This window comes from Salarias fasciatus, chromosome 20 (genome assembly GCF_902148845.1).
Source record: "Salarias fasciatus chromosome 20, fSalaFa1.1, whole genome shotgun sequence".
Taxonomy (NCBI): Eukaryota; Metazoa; Chordata; class Actinopteri; order Blenniiformes; family Blenniidae; genus Salarias; species Salarias fasciatus.
In genome coordinates this window covers 18,493,951-18,513,007 of record NC_043764.1, presented here as the reverse complement: position 1 = coordinate 18,513,007, position 19,057 = coordinate 18,493,951, and the positions used below count along the sequence as shown (strand labels likewise).

The 19,057-nt window shown below is 42.5% G+C and overlaps 1 protein-coding gene across 1 annotated transcript; it reads right to left on the bottom strand.

Annotated features, from left to right (window-relative positions):
* Positions 1-302: 302 nt before the first annotated feature.
* Positions 303-16,753, bottom strand: wdr46 (WD repeat domain 46). Its single transcript, XM_030117870.1, has 14 exons — positions 16,670-16,753; positions 16,256-16,417; positions 15,209-15,289; positions 15,017-15,129; positions 14,830-14,917; positions 14,146-14,207; positions 13,892-13,996; positions 13,646-13,796; positions 12,640-12,875; positions 4,673-4,826; positions 1,658-1,805; positions 1,261-1,451; positions 1,033-1,146; positions 303-916 (listed from the first exon to the last, which is right to left on the bottom strand). The coding sequence occupies exons 1-14, from the start codon at positions 16,724-16,726 to the stop codon at positions 797-799; spliced, it is 1,782 nt and encodes a 593-aa protein (XP_029973730.1). The 5' UTR covers positions 16,727-16,753; the 3' UTR covers positions 303-796.
* Between the last annotated feature and the right edge of the window lie 2,304 nt (positions 16,754-19,057).

Here is a 19,057-nt window from a genome sequence, read left to right as displayed (position 1 = left end):
AAAAGGTCCATTAAAGTAATTTAATCTCTGAAAAGAACCACCCACGCGCTATTTAACAAAATCCTTACTATATAATCTATTATTTGTGAGAAAAATATCTTTAAAATGACTATAAACATTCGGCGTATGTTTGAAAACTTGGAATAGATTTAGTTTTATGCAAGTTATGCTCAACTCGTATTTTAAAGCCAAATACATCAATCAGGTAAAATACCAGAGAAACTAAAAAAAAAAAAAAAAACGACAAAAAAGCCCTTTACCAGCAACAGCCATCTCAGTGTTTAGCCAGTTAGTTTAATTGTATAATAATGTCACAATAATTCATTTGAAAGTAGCAAGAACCTGCAGAAGCTACCAGATACATCACTCCAAGATCAAGTGTTTATTACAGGAATAACAGTCTGAAATAAGACTCTCGGCATCATGACGTTTATTTTTGAAACATATTTATACAAAAACCATCAGACACAGTTTGAACTTCTGTCCAAAAGCCAAGCACTTTCTAAAGTGAAAGTAGAAATTCTGCAGGCGGTACCGTCCACTGTGGCAGCTCACATTAGTTCAGCATTAAGGCAGGAAGAGCTTCAGGCTGCAGACGCTCAATAGTCCGGCAGCGTCCTGCATTCAATATTGATTAGATGACCTGATGTCCCCCAGAATGTGGGATATCGTTTTCTGACTGCATCCAGTATTTGTAGTGGTTTTGTTCTTTTCCCACACTGGACCTTTATGTGGAGGCCAAAGGTCACTCCCACAGGCTGCCGCTGGTTTCGGCTGCACAAAGGCGTCCACTTTTCTACTTCTTGAATCTGTCCAGAGCAGATTTCTGGTCAGCTCGAGCCGCCGTTTTCTTCTCCATCGCCTTTTTCGCTTGTTCCATCTTCACCTTTTCCTCCACCGTCTTCCTGATGACATCCTGAGAGACCGGCAATTTGAGACGGATCAGTCAAAGATTTACAGATAAAACTGATAAAAAAAAAATAAAAAATAAAAAAACAGTAATACTACATCAAACGTTAAAGCACTGCTCACCCGCTGGTCCTCATGAGCCACTTTCTTCTTGCGTCGCTCAACAGCACCAGCTGTGCTGCGCCCTTTTTTCTTGAACTTTGGAACAAACTTTTCTTTAGCAAGCGGGTCAAAACCCTGAAAGAGAATAAATTATGTTTTTAAGTTTGGTGTCAGCCTGCTGCGAATTCTAATTGTGTAGATTTGCAGCCTGAATAAAACTTAAAGAGACGGTGCTTTTTGGACTCTGACCAGAGCTTGAACCCTGTCCTGATGTCTCTGCTCGAGGGTGGCGCGGTCGACGTATCCCAGCTCTGTGGGGTCCAGGCTGATGAGTTCTGGCTGGACCTTTTCCAGCAAGGCTTTAACCTCCCACTCCTGCCTCTGTTTGGTGCTGCGGAACGGATTTGCATCAAGGCCGTCGAAGTTGGGCTCACCCGCGCCTGTTGAATGGAAATGGAGGAAGAACGTTTTGAACTCGTTCAGAGAAACACTGGTGCAGTTCTTCCTTTAAAGCCAAATGCCATTAAAATGCAGTCCTACACAGATCCGCCATTGTATTTCATGACCACATGATTTACACATTACACATACAGCACTGGTAAGTTGGGTCTTTCTCATTGAAATGGAAAGGGAAGTTGAGTCTGACCTGGTATGAGCATGCTGCTAAATCCTTGTCCGTGCCCAACTCCAAGGACATCCTCGAAGGGACAGAAGTGCAGCCCCCAAACGGCGCCCTGAGCTCGGTGAGCCATGTAGGGTTTGGTCACTGGAGTGCTCCACACATCCCTGTACACCTGCAGAGACGGCGTTTTACATACACATTTACATGCAGGGAAGCAGGAATGAACCATGTAAATAAGTGTTTTCGGCTTGAAATGAATGGATAACACACTGCAGGGGCTTCAGCGTGTTACGATGTTACGACTGGCTGTGCTGTAATATGATACTGTATTATGCTGTAAAGCACTGCAGGATGCAGCTGCACTACCAGGCATGTCTGTGCTATTGCAGTCAGGGGAAGAAGAAGAAGAAGAAAAAAAAGCCCAGCAGAGGATGCCAAGATTGGAGCTGCAGTCACAGCTGCAACCACGTAGTGAGTCGACATATTGCTTAAACATCCGCAAAGTTAAGTTGTAAGCTGTCACATAAGTTCTACGAGTACAGTAAACTGACAAAGAGCTGCGCTGGCGAGGCATTGTACTGAGATCTGTAGTGCTGAACTCCAGCGCTTCAGAGGCGCTGCACTGCAGGCTCAGATAACAAGCAGCTGACGGTAATAAGTTGTAGTCGAGCCAACGCCGGGATCTCCAAGGCAGTGTGCTGCACAGAAAAAGTCTCAGTGCCTCCTACAGATAAGACATAACCTGCCACAGCAATGTGCTGCAATAAATATAACATGTGTCATGTGAATCATTGAATCTTATCTCCTGTGGGCATGTTATCAGCATGAAGCAAACATGACAGGAGACATGACACATGAAGTTTAAAGCTACAACCCTGACCTTTAGAAGGATTAGCAGACGTAACAGTGTTATGCTCAACTTCTAATTTCACACATGAAGAAAACTGATGTTTAACCCCATGACAAACTCATCTGCAGCATTTCAAGTTGATATCTGGTTTGAAAAGGACCCTTACTTGTTTAAGAGTTAATTAATTTCAACACGTTAGCCCATGGAGAGCGGGCCACATGTGTGCTGCAGGCTGCCAGCTCCCCACACCTGCATTAAAGTGAAGTCAGGAATCAAAGAAGTCAAAACTTCAGACTTTTAATGAACGAAATTCACTGTTTTCCGTTAACGAGAAGTGATTAAATGACAAAAGTAGGGCTGGGCACGTTAACGCGTTATTAATGCGTTAACGCACTGCTTCTTTAACGCCGACAAATATTTTCATCAGGCGTTAACGCCCCTCACGCCCCCCCCTCTCAACACACACACATTGTGCTCCAGCTGGGCGTCAAAAACGCACACACATCTGCAGTCCATTCCTCATTAACTGCCACAATGAACTCAGCCGAATTATCAGAAAAATCATGAGGAAAAGGCAGGTATAAGGCACAAACTGAAATGAGGAGCGCAAATGAGGGCTGGGACGGCAGTAGCTCAGTTGGTAGAGCAGGTCGTCTTATAACCGGAAGGTTGGTGGTTCGATCCCCGCTCCCGCAGGCGTAAAACTGTCGTTGTGTCCTTGGGCAAGACACTTCACCCACGTTGCCTAGTATGAAAGTTGTGAGAGTGAATGGTTGGTGGTGGTCAGAGGAGCCGATGGCGCCAGATTGGCAGCCTCGCTTCCATCAGTCTGCCCCAGGGCAGCTGTGGCTACAGTAGCAGCTTACCACCACCCAGTATGGTGTGAATGAATAATGCAATGTGAAGCGTCTTTGAGTGTCCTGAAAAGCGCTATATAAAACCAATGCATTATTATTATTAAATATCACAAAAACGAAAGTGAAACTTAAATCGCGTCTTTTGCCGGCTGATCGTTTCGGCCCGCTGGGCAGTCTTCAGGCGCTGAAAACACGCAAAATAAAGTAAATTTCCCTTCAACACACCGTCTGTCTTAACAAGGCACAATTTGGCTTGACTGAATTTATCCTGCCTTCTCTTTCTGAAGCTCAGAAATAGAATGAAGTTTGAGGAAGCGTGTGCTCATAACAAACTTCGTTTTTCCCCTGCTCTGCTCTTGCTGGTGTGTGTGTGTGTGTGTGTGTGTGTGTGTGTGTGTGTGTGTGTGTGTGTGTGCGTGCGTGCGTTGGGGGTAGCAATCTTGGTAAAGACTTGGTATTTTATGTTTTAAGTTACTATAAATCATATTGGATGAATTGTAAAATTATTATTGTTAAATTATGCTATTTGCAAAATTCTTGCAAAAAAACAAGGTCCCTGTCCCTGACTGGGGGCAGGATGATCATTACAGAGTACTTTGGAATTCATTATTGTTTTATGTGCATAATGCGCTTATCGCGATTAATCGCAGAAAAACTATGCAATTAATCACGATTAAGAAATTTAATCGTTGCCCAGCACTAGATAAAAGTGACAGGGATCTGAAAATATGTAACCGTGAAACCAAAACAGGTCGCTCATGTATTCAGTGTCAAGCTGAGCCTTTAGATATGAACAGACTGGCTACATCGTCTTCTGTACCGGTCCGGTACTTCATAATCCTGTTCAGGGGCATGAGGGTCGATCTCTGGGGACGAGGAGCAAAATTAGCTTACACCCAGGACAAGTCTCCAGTCCATCACACACACACAGACAGACAGGCAGACAGACAGCCGCAGTGGGCAGTTTAGATTCATCAATCAATTCCACATGCCTGCCTCTGGACTGTGGGAGGAAATTGGACTTCATGGAGGAAAAAACCCACAAGTGCATGCTGAGAACGTGCAAACTGCACCCAGAGCGGCCCGGCCTGGGTTCAAGGCCACTGGTGACCTGCAGAGCAACTCTTCACGAGAGTCAGTGTCACATTTCTTTGCTTCTTTTTTTCTTTATGTGTGAACTTCTTGTAATTTCCACTGAAGAAAAGAATTGAACCCAGACACTTCCGTTTAAAGAAAACCACAACTCTTAACTGTCAAGATCACCACTTCCTCTGTGCTCGATTCTTTTTGATTGATGAATCATGACAGCTGCAGTTTGAATGTGACTCTTACCTGAACAATGTCTGCAGTGGCAGCAGACAGAAGCCCCCTCTGACTCAAAGACAAACAGGAAGCTCCAGCGGGGAGAAAGTACGACTTGAGGGGTCTGAAGGAGCGCACGTCGTAGACCTTCATCTTTTTGTCCATGCCCGATGTCACCATGTATCTGCAAAACAGACGAAGATCGTCACAAACTACGCTCCAGTAGTTGCTGCAGAAACAATACACAGTGAAATGTTTTCATCAGGAGGAAACCCGGGGCCTTCGAAATGTCACGACATCTTGTGACGCATTAAGAAACTGTTATAAAAATATACCCTACTTTCACTTCTTACTTTGAAAAAAAGAGCTTCCTTTAACACCAGAATGAGAAGATGGTGTCTAAACTACCGAAAGGTTTGATTAAACGTATTGCTCAACCTGTTTGGACAGCTGTTCAATAGCTATTGTCCTTTTTTTTAATCATCTTCTTGAAAAGATGCAGCAGTAAGAAAGCGCGATAAACTAGATTGTGTATGAGTAGATTAAGTCCATTTGCCTATCATTTTAATCACCAAAATAAACTGAAATTAAAAAAAAAAATTCTTCCAGCTGAAAAATGTTTGACAATCTCAGCCATATTCTCCAAGTTCCTGCTGGAACAAGCTGTGTGGGAGATCCCGAGGGTGTTGTGTGTGTGTGCAGTGTGCACACTGATGGGCTCACATACTGCTGCTGAGATGCCTCTGGTGCATTTCCTCTATTGAAAAGGCAATGGACCAATAAACAGGTGACAAAAGCACATTCTTAACTAGAAGTACAGGCGTAAGTAGAGTAAAACCAATAGCTGGAAAAAAGACAAAAAATGATTCTTTACTGAAGTACATTTGCTGATCTGAAAGGTCATTTAAGTTTATACACGCACATGCCTGTACGTGCATGCGTGTGTATGATCAGCTCAGCAGAAGAACGGAGGCCTCCTCTTTCAAACCCGCCCCTGCTGTAGTCTGAGCCAAGAGATTTTGCTCTGATGTTTCCTTACAGATAATTCTTTTATGAAATTCGGGCAGTTAGGTGCGTGACTTTAAGTGGGTCTCTTGCAACATTTGGATGAGGTGTTTATCGTGGCAAGTGTTCAGGATTTTGTGATCTCTTCCCTCGGGGAAGTCGTTAGATCCCTCGTTGTACGAAGAAGAGATATGATTCAGACCGCACGGCGTTGCTGTAGTTTATGCAAACTGGGCGTTCTCTCGGCAAGCCTTCTCGCTACCTGCTTAGTAGTGGTGTGTATCGCCTAGTATCTGGCGATACGATTCGTATCACGATTCATGGGTCACGATTCGATATATCCCGATATATCCCGATACCAATGTTCATGACAATTATTGCGATACTTTAGGAACAATTAATTTGTAAATTAGTAGTACTTCATGAGAAAACTTGTATGAAACACATTTTATTTATCCCAAATGCAACAGAAGTTCCCCATCAACTATATTTAACAGCAAACAAGTTGCAGGCTACTTTTTCATTTAAACAGTAAATGAAAATAAAAGCTACATACACCTTCAATAATGTAACATGTTTTGAGAAAATAAAGTGCAATCATTGTAAAACCTTGAATTGAATTGAAATTCCTTTATTTGTCCCACAGGGGGAAATTGCACTGTTAAGCAGCACAGAGAAAAGAAAGAAACAGAAAAGAAATGCAAAATATGAGAATTTACAAGGTCCAACCATACATAGAAAAATTAACTATAAATTTAGGATAAATATAATTAAATAACAGATACAAACTAAATGACATAATTTAAATATAAGTTTCAGACAGATATAAAGAAATAAGATATACACTAACAAATATAAATCAAATATAAATTAAATATACATTTAAGACAGAACACATATGTAAACTATAATATTAATAACAGACATGAGTTACATAGTATTTAAATATACATATAGGACAGACATATGTACAATATTATAGAAAAATGTGAGAGACATGAAAAGACAAATACACAGGAGTGTCATTTAGAACAGTGTGTGGTGTGTGTTTGGACTGGTTGGAGCAGTGCTGGCTGTAGAATCTGATGGCAGCAGGGAGGAAGGACCTGCTGAGGAGGCAACGCTCCTTCTCACACCTGGGGGGACGCAGTCTGTCCCTCACCGCTGTCCAGAGCCCTCAGGGTGTCCTGCATGGGGACATCCTGGTCAAATGCATGTGGGTTGGTGGTATTTCCGCGGTATTTGACTTTTGCAAAGCACATTTTACAAATGGCGTGGCTCTTATCTGTCCCTCCGTCCTGGTTGTAAAAGCCAAAGTGCGTCCAGATCCCGGCTTTATAAATATTCCTCGGAGCATCTCCCACTTCCTCCGCCGCGGGAGACTGTCGTGTGATCCAGTTACCGCGAGACGGTAGTGTAAAGAAACCACCCGGGAGAGCTCTCGCGAGATGCCGTTCTTCCTCTGGCGGACTGGAGGCTCTGCAAAGCTCTTGGTGTGGTGTGCTGCCAACTAGTGGCCAGGAGTAAAAGTGCAGCACACAAAAAGACACCGCAATGGATATTTGCCGGGTAAATACATAATTAAAAATCGATATGGACGTATTTTGAATCGATGCGAGAATCCCGTGACGTCATATCGCGATATATCACCGAATCGATTTTTTTAAACACCCCTACTGCTTAGGATGGAAACCCGTACTCCGAAGGTAAAGAGGCTGCAATGAAGGTCTTTCAATTAGTTCCTGAATACAATCACCAGCTACTTAGAAACTGGAGAACAGGAAGATGAATCATATCTTTGGTCACTGACTTTCATGACCTGTGTGACCTAACTGTCCTTGACAAGTTTCCAAACTGTGCTCCAGAACAGACTGTAATGAGCTTCAGCAACGAAAAAGAAAAAAGAGCGGAGGAGGCTGCTGCTGTGGTGGATGGATCTCTACAGAGGCGACGGCGTTGAGCTTTCCCCGCCTGCTTTTGTCCGTGTCAGGGAAAACGATCCTACCAGGGGTCATTATTTCTCTGTTTTATGCCGGGACGTCCAGGCGATCGCAGTGTCCGTGACTCTGGTGTTCTGAAGCACAGCAGAGCGCTGGCGGGACAAGCGGCTTTATCTGTGCCAAGTTTCAGTGTCGACACTGATCAACGGGGAAATAAATAACCGTAAAAAGAATTTCCCAGAAGAATAGGTAAATGATTAGCTTCATTCCAGACTTGGACAAGTTCAAAGTTAACCTGTGCTTTTGTCTCTGGCTGGTAATGATGATGATGATGAGCTGCCCATGAATGGTTTATGATAAAGGAGACACTGATTGCTTCATCCTGGTCTTTGTGCCGGCCTTTCATTGATAAACCCAACATGGGATCTCCGTTTGTGTTTTTCAAGTGCTGGTGCAGTCAGAGTGTGTGTGCAAACTACTCTGCTAGTTAACGGTGTCACATTGATGCTGGGTAACGACGGGAGGACGCCTGGGCCGATCAGTCAACACGATCTGCTGCTGTGGAGTGCGTAGAGGCCCCAATTAAAGTGGAAAGCAGTTTTTCAGGGTGTGTGCGGTGACTCATGGGGAATTCTCACAGCATGTAAAAAATAGAGAATGGTGTCTTGAAACTTATTTAACAAGAATAACTTAAGTTTACGGTTAAGAGTTTTTCCAAAAGACGTTTTCAGGCACAGAGCTACGTCACACAGGAGGACATGCTGCTGAGGAAGGGGGGAACTTTATGACTGTCCTTTATTTCACCAGGTGGGTACACCGTTCTACCCTCCAATTTCAGTGATTTTGTGCTGCTCAAGATGAATTAGGGCACATGGGGGTGAGTAAATCATAGACTCATACCTTCAAACAGTTTATGTGTCCCGAGTGACATGGAGTGCAGCGGATTACATGAAAACCTGTCAATCAACTTATCAGGTTCCAGTGACGATCCAGCCTTTTGAACATTTAATCAGTGACGGTCTGACAGTGATGAGTCAGCACCTGATAATCTGAGCAACAATTAAAGAATGTAATTCTGGGATTAATAAAGGGTTTTTTTTCTATTGACAGTTTATGTTCCTCCCCTCTGCTAATCCCTCGTCCGCCTGCGACATAGTCCCCTGGACAAAGGCCCGGCTACTGACCCAGCACCCCAGCACCTTCACTGTTCTTGCAGGTGACTTCAACCACGTCACCAAGGCCTCCACCTTCACACAGAGCTGCTCCACTCGAGAGGAGAGAACCCCGTACCTGCTGTATGCCAACATTAACATTAAGAAGATATCTGTCCATACGAATGTCGGGTACTCTATTGTTCTTTTTGTTTGTGGTTTCATCACCAAAACGACGCTCCCTCATGGGCTGGCATGCTAACTACACGGCTTTCAGTGTCTCTGCCTTTGCCGTGTCAATGCGACGCTTTTCTGAAACGAGACTGCAAAAACGATGCGTGAAATGTTTTCATGTGAACGAGGCCTGACAGAAGTCTGCAGCGGCACGAGAATCGTAACAGAGAACAGACAGTCCAACAGACGGGCGAATGGATCTGTGGATGCCACTGATGAAATCAATCTGTTTATTAGATTTGACAGGGAAGGGCGTGTTCTAATCTCTATGGTGACTGCTAAAGCAGTGGTGTGGGTGCTCAGTCACTTCAGATTCATGCTCAACAGTACACAGTCAGGCATGGTGGCGGAAGCATCACAATCCAGGGATGTTTCTCTAACTATGGTGTCGGGCCTATTTATTGCAAACCAGGGATCACAGAACAATTTATGCTAAAGAGGACATGCCGTCGCAAAGAAAGTTTCAACGAGACAACAGCCCCAAACATGAGCAGCATCTCTGTTCAGACCCTCAAAATTAAAGTTATGGAGGAGGAAGCTCAATTCCCAGAAAACCTTTCTGTGGCAAAACCAGGAAATGCAGAGAAACTGCGGAATGCTGTTGTCAGCCTTGGCTGGAAAACCCTTTCACAGGGGCCAGAGGTTGACCCACTTCATGTAATATGGTTATCAAACAAACACTGGTTATAAAAGTAAACAGTAGTTTATTAATTCACAGGAAGGCTGAATTCTAGACTTTTCAGCTCCTGTGATAAATATTCCAGGTTGTAAAGAAAATTGCAGTCAGAGAAATACCTGTCCACAGATGACAGAAGTTTACCAGGCGGCAGCTGAAACAACCGTATGTTACTCATTACACGACTTCTATGCACTCACAAAGAACAGAGTCAAACATTAACCAGGGGGTAACAATCAACTCCAAGGAAATGCACATATGCATCGCCTGTACACACCTGAACACAAGCATATATGCCTGCAACGCCTCTCCCATAATATCCCTGGACTCATCAGGTGCCTGTTAATAAGTGCTGTGGCGTGGAGTTGTCATGCTTCTGGGTTTGAAAACATTTTTTCCCCCCCTCTTTTGGGTCTGCAGACACTGAGGTTAATTTTGGGTTGCTGTCACACAGTTACACCAAATGAATCTGCTTTGAAGTCAGCCAGTTTAAGTGTGAGGAATAAATTTCGGATAAAATCAATAAAACACCCAGAAATAATTCATCACACAATTTGTCTTTGCAAAGCTGCGTATGATTGTAAATGTATAAATCTTTTTACAATGTATGAGAAACTATCATGTAACAAGTGACAGTGGTCTAAGACAGCATTGTAATTCTGATGACACCAGAAACATTAAAAAGATTGATGTGGCTGTAATAAGAAATAAGAAATCAGTCATGGCATTTAAGCTCAAAATATGTCAGATTTTCTTGATATGAGTTAATATCCCACCATCCAAGTTTTAAATGTGTAGTTTTAATTTCCACTGCAGTTGGAAAACTGAATAAAACGTTTGATAAAATTAGTCATAACAAAACAAAGAACTAAACATCATCTTGACACAATCTTCATATTGCCTTCTCAGCAGAAGTTGATGTGGGTTAGAGGAAATGAGGATCAGTGAACCTGTTTATGCAGTGACACGCACGCACGCACGCACGCACACGCGCACACGCACACACACACACGTTTGATGTGTGTTTTTAAGTTCAAGACCACATTGTTTTGCGGATTATGATGCAGCATTACGGCACTCAATTAAAATCAATAACGCGACCTCAAATTCTGTCTTGTGGTTTATTAATATTCTCAAGTTGCTATTAAAACTGTAAAGAAAAAAAATCCCCTGGACTTCGAAGAGTGCTTACTCAGAAATGTGTGAATATCCCAGAAATAGTGAGAATATACAGACCTGTGTGTTTTAAGCCACAGCTTTAAGAGACACCATTAGTGTTAGATAAGAAAACATTTCACACTTTATCACTGATGCAGAGTATATGTTTGAAATGCTTTTAGTATTTTTGGAATGCCCATAATAATTGCATGCCCGTGTTTTTAGTCAGTCAGACATGTCGATAACACCCACGGAGATTTCATTGGGAGCTGTAGGAAACATTTCAATCATTACCGACAGAGGGACTTTATGTATGGAGTCCAGCACGAGACGAATGTCTCAGTCAGGGTTCCTGACGGCACATTCAAGTATGTTTAGAGAGGAAAACATGTGAAACATGTGGGACTGTCCAGGATCAGGACTGCCCACACTCATTTCACAAATTGAACAGTAAACAGTAACACCATAAAATAAAGTACATATACTTATCTTCCTCTTACATTAATCCACTTTTTACCCTCTGAAGCCCCTCCTGCGATTGCTGCTTGCTGGATTACTCAAGTGTTTCAGTCAAGTCACTGATAGCATGAACATGCGTTCAAAGGTTTTCAGGGTGAAAAGTGCCAGGAGGCAGGAGGAGATAAAGCTGCACACTTTTCTAACACGCTTCGTACCACTGACAAACAGCCTCTGTTCAAACATCTGGAAAACATCGCAGGGCCTTTTCCCTCAGCTCAACATCTGCTGCTGTTTTCCATGGCATGCAGCCAATAAATGAGCTGCGCGGCATTCATGACTGCGGCTGTTATGAATTTCAGTACATCTCACACTCGCTGATGTAAACACTGGCTGATTTTTTGCAGTGAAACCAGACAGACTTTATTCCTATTCTTTTCATGTTACAAATGAAAGAGTGACACAACTTTTACCATTTAGAAGGTAGTTAATATTTCAACAAACTCAAGTCAAATAGTTTGTCTTTAAGTTGAATATTTGATGGTTGGTGAGGTGGCCTCATGTGATGAAAGTTGTACAGGAACAGTGAGGGACTGCCTGGAAGAATCGAAAAAGCTTCCTGCAGTAATGAGAACCAAAACAAAAGTTGAACTTTAGTGATGTTCTTTGGTTTCTATACTCCCCCCTCTGAGGGTAGAGTTGGACCTCAGCTCTGGTGAAATCATTTGCACGTGTTTGTGTGAAAACAGGACGTTACTGCCATCTGCTGGTTTTACAGAGGGCGGAGTTGAGGGTTCAGCATTGAAATTTCTCGCAGCGGCCTCATGGTGGTGCAGACACTATAGAGCAGCAGTGTTGGAAATGTATCTGCTTCAGCAGCACACCCCAATCTGATGGTGATGTCCTCATAAAGCTTGAAAAAAAAAAAAAACTGAGTGAGAAACAAAGACCTAACATACATTTTTGGCCTCTTAGATTATTTACACATTCCTGTCAACAATCCAGCTGTAATGCACTGGACCACTCAGTGATTTCATTGAAATATATACTTTTTTTTTTTTTGTTCATAATAAAGCATGTCTCTCATGCACTTGCCCTCAGAAAGGCTTGAGGGCTTGATGTGATGATTTATATGTGCCAGAGCATTCCAGACTTTAGGAACACTTGAGGGACTTTTTTAGAACCCACTCTGCTGCATTTCCAGGAGAGCCGAGTCGAACCGAAAACGTGACGTCGGCAGACAGCGGCCACTGATTGACCAGGACTCTACGTCATGCGATGAGTCGGGAAGAGCGGCTCGCCCAGCAGCGTCAATTTACTGGTTGTAATAAAAAAAAAAAAATCCCCCAAACTCGACACAGACATGAAGTGACTCACGTGCCCGTCTTGTCCACGGCGACTGAGCGCACGCCGCCTTGGTGGCAGAGCATCTTGACGAGCGCCTCTTTCTGGTTGGGAGACCAGAGGGTCACGGTGCCGTTGGGGTGGCCCAGGTGGATGATGGCATTGTGGGGGTTCTGGCACATCACGTCAAGGCGGCCAGTCTTTGTGCAGATTGCCGTCACCTCCTTACCCACAGACACGTCCAGGTACTGCAGAAAACCCGTGGCGCTCTGAGAACAACGTCAAGAAAACGATACGGTTAATAAAGCTGGAGACAGTTTTAAAAGCGCTGAATATAACTTCTGCTGTATTGTTTTAAATCCGTTTTCCTTCAGTCTTCAGGTTTTACCCTGTGTGCAAAAACATATTCGAAATGGTCAGCCTGTTCACACTCGTCGTATTTGGTTCAAATAAAAAAATGTACAACTGCTCTGCAGTATAAAGGCAGCCGTCACAACTTTTTAACACCACCAATGCAAAAACATTCCCTCTAAACTGCTTTGATCCTGATATCACCTTGATATCAAATTCTTTCTTTTTCTTATTTGGTTCTCTAAAGTTTGTATTTAGTCCATTCATGTGAATTTGGGAAGCACTGTGGCGCAGAAGTTAGCACTCTAGTCTCACGCTACTATTTCCCCAGTCCAAGCCTCGGCTTGGAGGCCTTTCTGTGTGGAATTTGCACATTCTCCCTGTGCAACCAGGAGTTGTTTTTTTCTTCCAAGTAGTTTTTAGATTACTTCCAAAAAACCTGCATTTAAGGATAACTGGGATCTCCACATTCTCCATGGGCGTGAATGTAAATGTGTGTGGTTGTATTTCTGTGTGTGTGTTTGCCCTGTGATGGACTGCTAAGCTGTGTGGGGGGAACCATGGCTTCCCTGCGACCCTGAGCTAATCTAATGAAACGTTGCAGAAGAAACACTGATGAAAATACAAAAGGCCCCGATGTGATACGGCATTAAAAACAAACAAAACAACAAAAAACATGAAAACTCACGGCTGTAGCTAACAAGAAGTGGTAGGGCAGGAACTGCATACGAAGGACGTCGTTGAATTTACGGATGCAGTGAAGCTCAATTCCGTTGGAGTCGTAGATGTACAGCCATTTCTTCTGAGCCACTGCGTACATTGCCTCGCTATGAAGCCACCTACACAGAGGCAGAATGTTGCTTCAGTCTTTGAATGACGGCAAAACATGAACAGCAATGAGAACGGTGTGGTGCAGCACAGACACACAACGTACTTCACATCATTGACAGACTCCATCACGTTTATTTCGCACATCAGCTGCTTGGACTGCCAGTCTATGCAGGCCACGTGGCCCCTCCGCCCACCGAGGAGCAGATGCCTGAAACAAAGAACGAGTTGTGTCCGATAAAAAAAAAAAAAAACCCATCATACTAGTGATTCCCACAGTCACAGAAGAGGGAAGAAGATCTCTGGCGTGAAAATTCTGTCACACACATATTTTACTGTTTCACAGACTTGAGTACTGACCGTCCATTTTTACTGTAATCCACTCGATATGGTCCAAACTGGGGTAGTTTCAGATTGAAATACTGGGGGGGGGGAAAAATAATAAATATCATATTGTCATATTTAACACATCACACCACATTGTACTTTGATTTTGTTTTAAGTATTGGAACAAAAAATACCAAAAACATTTCTTTTGCAAAGGAAAACCCCTCAAGAACAACAAACACCCAGTCACACACTGCTCCTGTTTTTTTAAACTATTTTTCATTTAAACTACCCTTTTCAGTATCAAATGATAAACACAGCTACCAGTTGTTCGTTAGAGGGCTAAATTCATATTCTGCTCATGCAAGTCTGTCTGAAGACTGTTAATGTTTATTGTTCAGAGCTTCAGGCAACCAGTAGAAAGTAAACGAGCAATATTTTAACACATCATTGCCTCTATGTCGTTCAATTTGGCACCTAAGGGTTGGCACCTTGCACTCCTTTGCCTTCTATTGTTGTACTGAAGAAATGAGGTTTTCTATGCCCGTGGTCTTCAATAATCAGTCAGATTTCCAGTTTGGTGATGAACTGATAACGACTGCAGCAAGTTCATTCACAATATATTAAATAGCAAGCTTTATCTTTTTCTTGTTTGGTTTTTCAGTACTTCATCAACTGATAGTATTAAATTATAAAACTTTGGTTTCTTTTCTGTACCTTTGTAGCAGATGTTATATCCACAGCCTCTGCAATGTCCTGCTGTGAGACTGTGCATGTGTCCTCGCCTTCATCTCCTTCTAGAAACCTGGGATGAGGAGAGAAACAGGGCTTAACGGGACATCTTTCAATACTATATTACTGCTCAACACACAACTGAGACACAGAGCAGCCCAAAAGCAATTACCCAGCATCCTCAGGGAGCAGAAGGTCAAACCGGGCCGCTTGTTTCTGGGCGAGCTCAGAAGCTTCCTCTGAATGAACTATGAGGTCGTTCAGCTTGTACTGTTTGAAGTGAGGCTGAAACAGGGAGAGCAAAGACGTAAATAATGAAGAGTTACCAGTGATGGCAGCTCAATAGGAGAGTGTCATTTCCTACCTTTTCAATTTTATCTTTTCTCTTGAACTTCTGTACTCTGTCCACTGGAACAGGAGCTGGGCCAGGGAAAGGGTCAGTTTTCTATGAGAGGAGAAAGATTAATTAGAACGATTTAACAAGATGATGCAGGCCAGACACTATGAAAGCCCCCTTAGCTACATATGGTACACAGGTATAATTTTAGGCTGGAACTTTCATCTAGAATATAAGTCATGTGTAACTTGATGTTGTTGCTGCCTTTCGACCATCAGAATACTGGCTTTCTGTGAGAACGTATTTGTTTTAAAAAGAATTAGAGCTTCAAGTTTACGGTAAAAAGATAATGGCAGTACAGTGTTTAAACAATATTCACTTATTCTGTATACTGTTTGACATATGTTACCTATTTCAGTATTTTTTACTTTGAGAGAGAGACAAAAGGTTGGGGACCACCGGTGAAGCTAACTCCCCCTGACATGAACATGAGCATGTGGATGAGTAATAAAGTACTGCAATAGAATTGCGACAATTAAGAAAACAGAATTTGCTTGAAACATGCTACTTTACTTGGACCGATATTAGTTATGTAGATATTAGTAAACAAGTTCAGTTCTCTGTGATGACAAACTGAATTCTGAAATATTGACCAATGCTAGGTATTTAAGAACAAATGTAATACTTTAGGATAGTAAGTTCATCTTCAACCAATCTAATCCAACATGGTTTGACAACAATTTAATGTTAAGAGTTACAACTCAAACAACTGCACAATCAAGAACTTCCGTTCAAACTTATGAAATGACAGAGGAGGGCTGGAAGCATCACACACACTGAAGGTGAGTAGACCACGAGCTAATACTTGATAACAACACACACAATTTAAAGCGTGGGACAAGAAAACCACATACACATGCACAGGAAGAAAATGCAAACTGCTGTGCAACACCAATATAAATACACAGAAAACAGCTTAAATATGATTGTGTACTATAATTGGTTTCAGTGCAGTTCATTGACAAATGAATGCAAAACACAACGAATGATTGAGTCAAACCAACAAAATCTCACCCCAGATATGAATTTTTTTCCTCTTTTTTCACGTCCTCTTCGCTTTCTCTTGACAGCTTTTGTTTTTTGTTCCAGAGTTTGTTCAGTACGCTCATCGTGTTTCTTGTCGCCGTCTTTGCTTCCATCATCCGCCTGTGGCTCCTGCCAGTATCGAGCTGGGGGCTGGGATAGAGAAGCAACAGTGCATGAAGAGATCCATATTAAAATATTTTCACCTGAAATTTTTGTTTAACCAGTGGAAGCGAACCCAGCTCGCTCACATCAGCGCTGCTAAAGTTAGCTTCCAGTGTTAACAACAGATACATGTACGTGACTTATCGTCATTTTGTCTGGACATACTTCAGGTCTCGTTCTAACTTGCGATATTGATTGCTTGATTTACCGGGTGAAAAATATTTATTTATTCTCATTTACCTTCTTTTTTTTCCCCACGTGCACATCATTCACTGTTGCCTCGCTGGGGGCCGCCATCTTTGTTGTGTATATTTGTCATTTCCTGTTACGTCACTTCCTCTTATTCTTCCGCTGCTGATGCTCTTTTTTTTAAATCTTTTATTTTCAATTCAGCAAAACATCACATGTTAACTACATTACATTTTTGAAATGTATATTTCAATAAACATACATAAAACACAAAGATAAAAGAAAACAATTAGAAATACAACGCTGCTGATGCCCCCGCTGCAGCTTTCTCTACTACTTATATTCTTCTCCATCATTTTATATTTCCCTATCAAGGTCATTGCTTTTAGAAAGCTAGTCAAATGTCCTCTCTGCCCAGTTCTATCTTTCATTCACTCCTCCTCCTTCTATTCCTTCTCTCCTTTATCCTGCAATCACATTTCTTCTATCGCTCCCAAATTCCCTGCAGTTCACCAACACCTGTTCTACTGTTTCAGGTTGTCGGCACAAATCACAAAGTCCTGTTTGATGTTTCTTTCTCTTTCTCTTCTCTTTCACTGAGTGTCTTGTTCTGTTTGCGTGCTTATGCCCAATTCTTAATCTTGTGAAAATTGTTTCTTCTTCTCTCCCAACTCCACTCCTCATACTTCCTACCTCATTCTGAATACTGTAAAGATTTGACAAAACAAGTCTTTCTCTTGTCTCTTTATCCCATTTCAGCTGCCACTTTTTATTTCCATCCATACTATAGATTTTGACTGTGATATTGTTAATCTGGTGACAGCATCAATATTTCCTTTGCTCAAAACTTTTTTTGCCAAATTATCAGCCCTTTCATTCCCTCAAACATCCACATGTGCAGGAACTCACATACACATGATTTCCATCCCTTGTCCCTTAACCTCTGTGTACTCCAACATTACTTTGTAAAGTATACTTAACTAGAATTTGGCACTCAGAGAGCGCAGACCTCTGCCACAGCTCAGATCAGTCACCAACAACAATAAGAACACCATATATAATAAAAAACATTTTATTTCTCCCCAACACAAACAATGTATGGGATAAAGCTGTTTGTTGCATGTTCATATCTCAGTGTGTTGCCTCACAGTGACACTCCGGAATCCCCCTATTTTTGTCTATTCTGGATCCGGGTATCTGGAATACTTCCGTGATCTGGATCAGCAGCTGATATCTGTTAGAGTCATTGAAGAACTTACACTGTAATTTTTTGCTAAGCCCCCTTGTCATTTATTGTTGAGTTATGCCCAACTACAGGCCCGCTGACAGCTCCACTCTACTCTCCATCATCCACACAGCAACTACTGGCCAAATCACCAGTGAGAAAAACTCAAGTTCTTTCACTCTCAACTCCTTTGCTGATGCCTCCCCTGTCCAGCCAAAACTGAGTTTCGTCATTCTCATTCTCTCCCAGCTGTTCTTTATCCCTCCTTTTGTTGGCTGTAGCTCCCCACATCTTCTCAGATATACACAATAGTTTACTCTCACCTACTTCCTCTGCAAGTAAAGTGGCATCTCACCTGTCTTAACTTGGACAGTGCACATTGGTAATGCTTAAACTGCTCCTAAGCAAGCCTTCAAGGCCTGCACTTGAACTCCATCCAAACTTGTCAGCACAGACTTTGCTGCTGACCCACATGACACACTCCCATAATCTAGCCTTGACCGGATTAGAGCTATGTGTTTCAGTGATACAGTGTCAAGTGTCCATTTCACCCCTGTGAGACCCCTCATGACATTTATTACTTTTTTTTAACACTATTCCACTAATTTACATGTTAATAATGATGATGTTAATGTTCATTGTTGTATACATGAATCTATTTTTGGTGTCAACTTGGTACCAAATTAGATCAATAAATTGTTAACACACTGCTAAAAAAATAAATGGAACACACAGACCAATATGAGAGTTGGCAAAAAAGGGTTGCAGTGTCTGTCGGCACGGTGTAGACCAATAGGCATTTGGCAGATCTGCTGTTGGCACCCAGTGCTCTTCACAGATAAGAGCAGATTCACACTGAACACGTGATAGATGTGGCAGAGTCTGGAGACGGCATGGAGGACTTTCTTCCTGTGACATCCTCCAAGTTTGACTGGTTTGGTGGAGGGTCAGTAATGGTGCGGGGAGACATTTCTCTGGAGAGCCGCACAGCCTCGGTGTGCTAGCAGAGGTACCGGGATGAGATCTTCAGACCATGGTGAGGCCAGTCGTGCTGCAGCGGGCCCTGGGTTCCTTCTGATGCAAGACAGTGTCCAGTCTGGCCAGGCCTCCTGTGTGTCAGCAGTTCCTGCCTGATGAAGACTTTGATGATGTGGACTTTTGATTTACCTGGATGATTTTGATGTTTTTTGTTCTCAACATATTCCACTATATAT

Coding starts and splice junctions, on each gene's coding strand:
- wdr46 (XM_030117870.1), bottom strand. CDS start 16,726: ATGGCGGCCCCCAGCGAGGCAACAGTGAATGATGTGCACGTGGGGAAA. Junction 4,827..12,639: donor GCCGTGGACAAGACGGGCAC/GTGAGTCACTTC, acceptor TCTGTTTTGCAG/ATACATGGTGACATCGGGCA. Junction 1,806..4,672: donor CCACTGCAGACATTGTTCAG/GTAAGAGTCACA, acceptor CCGTCTCTGCAG/GTGTACAGGGATGTGTGGAG.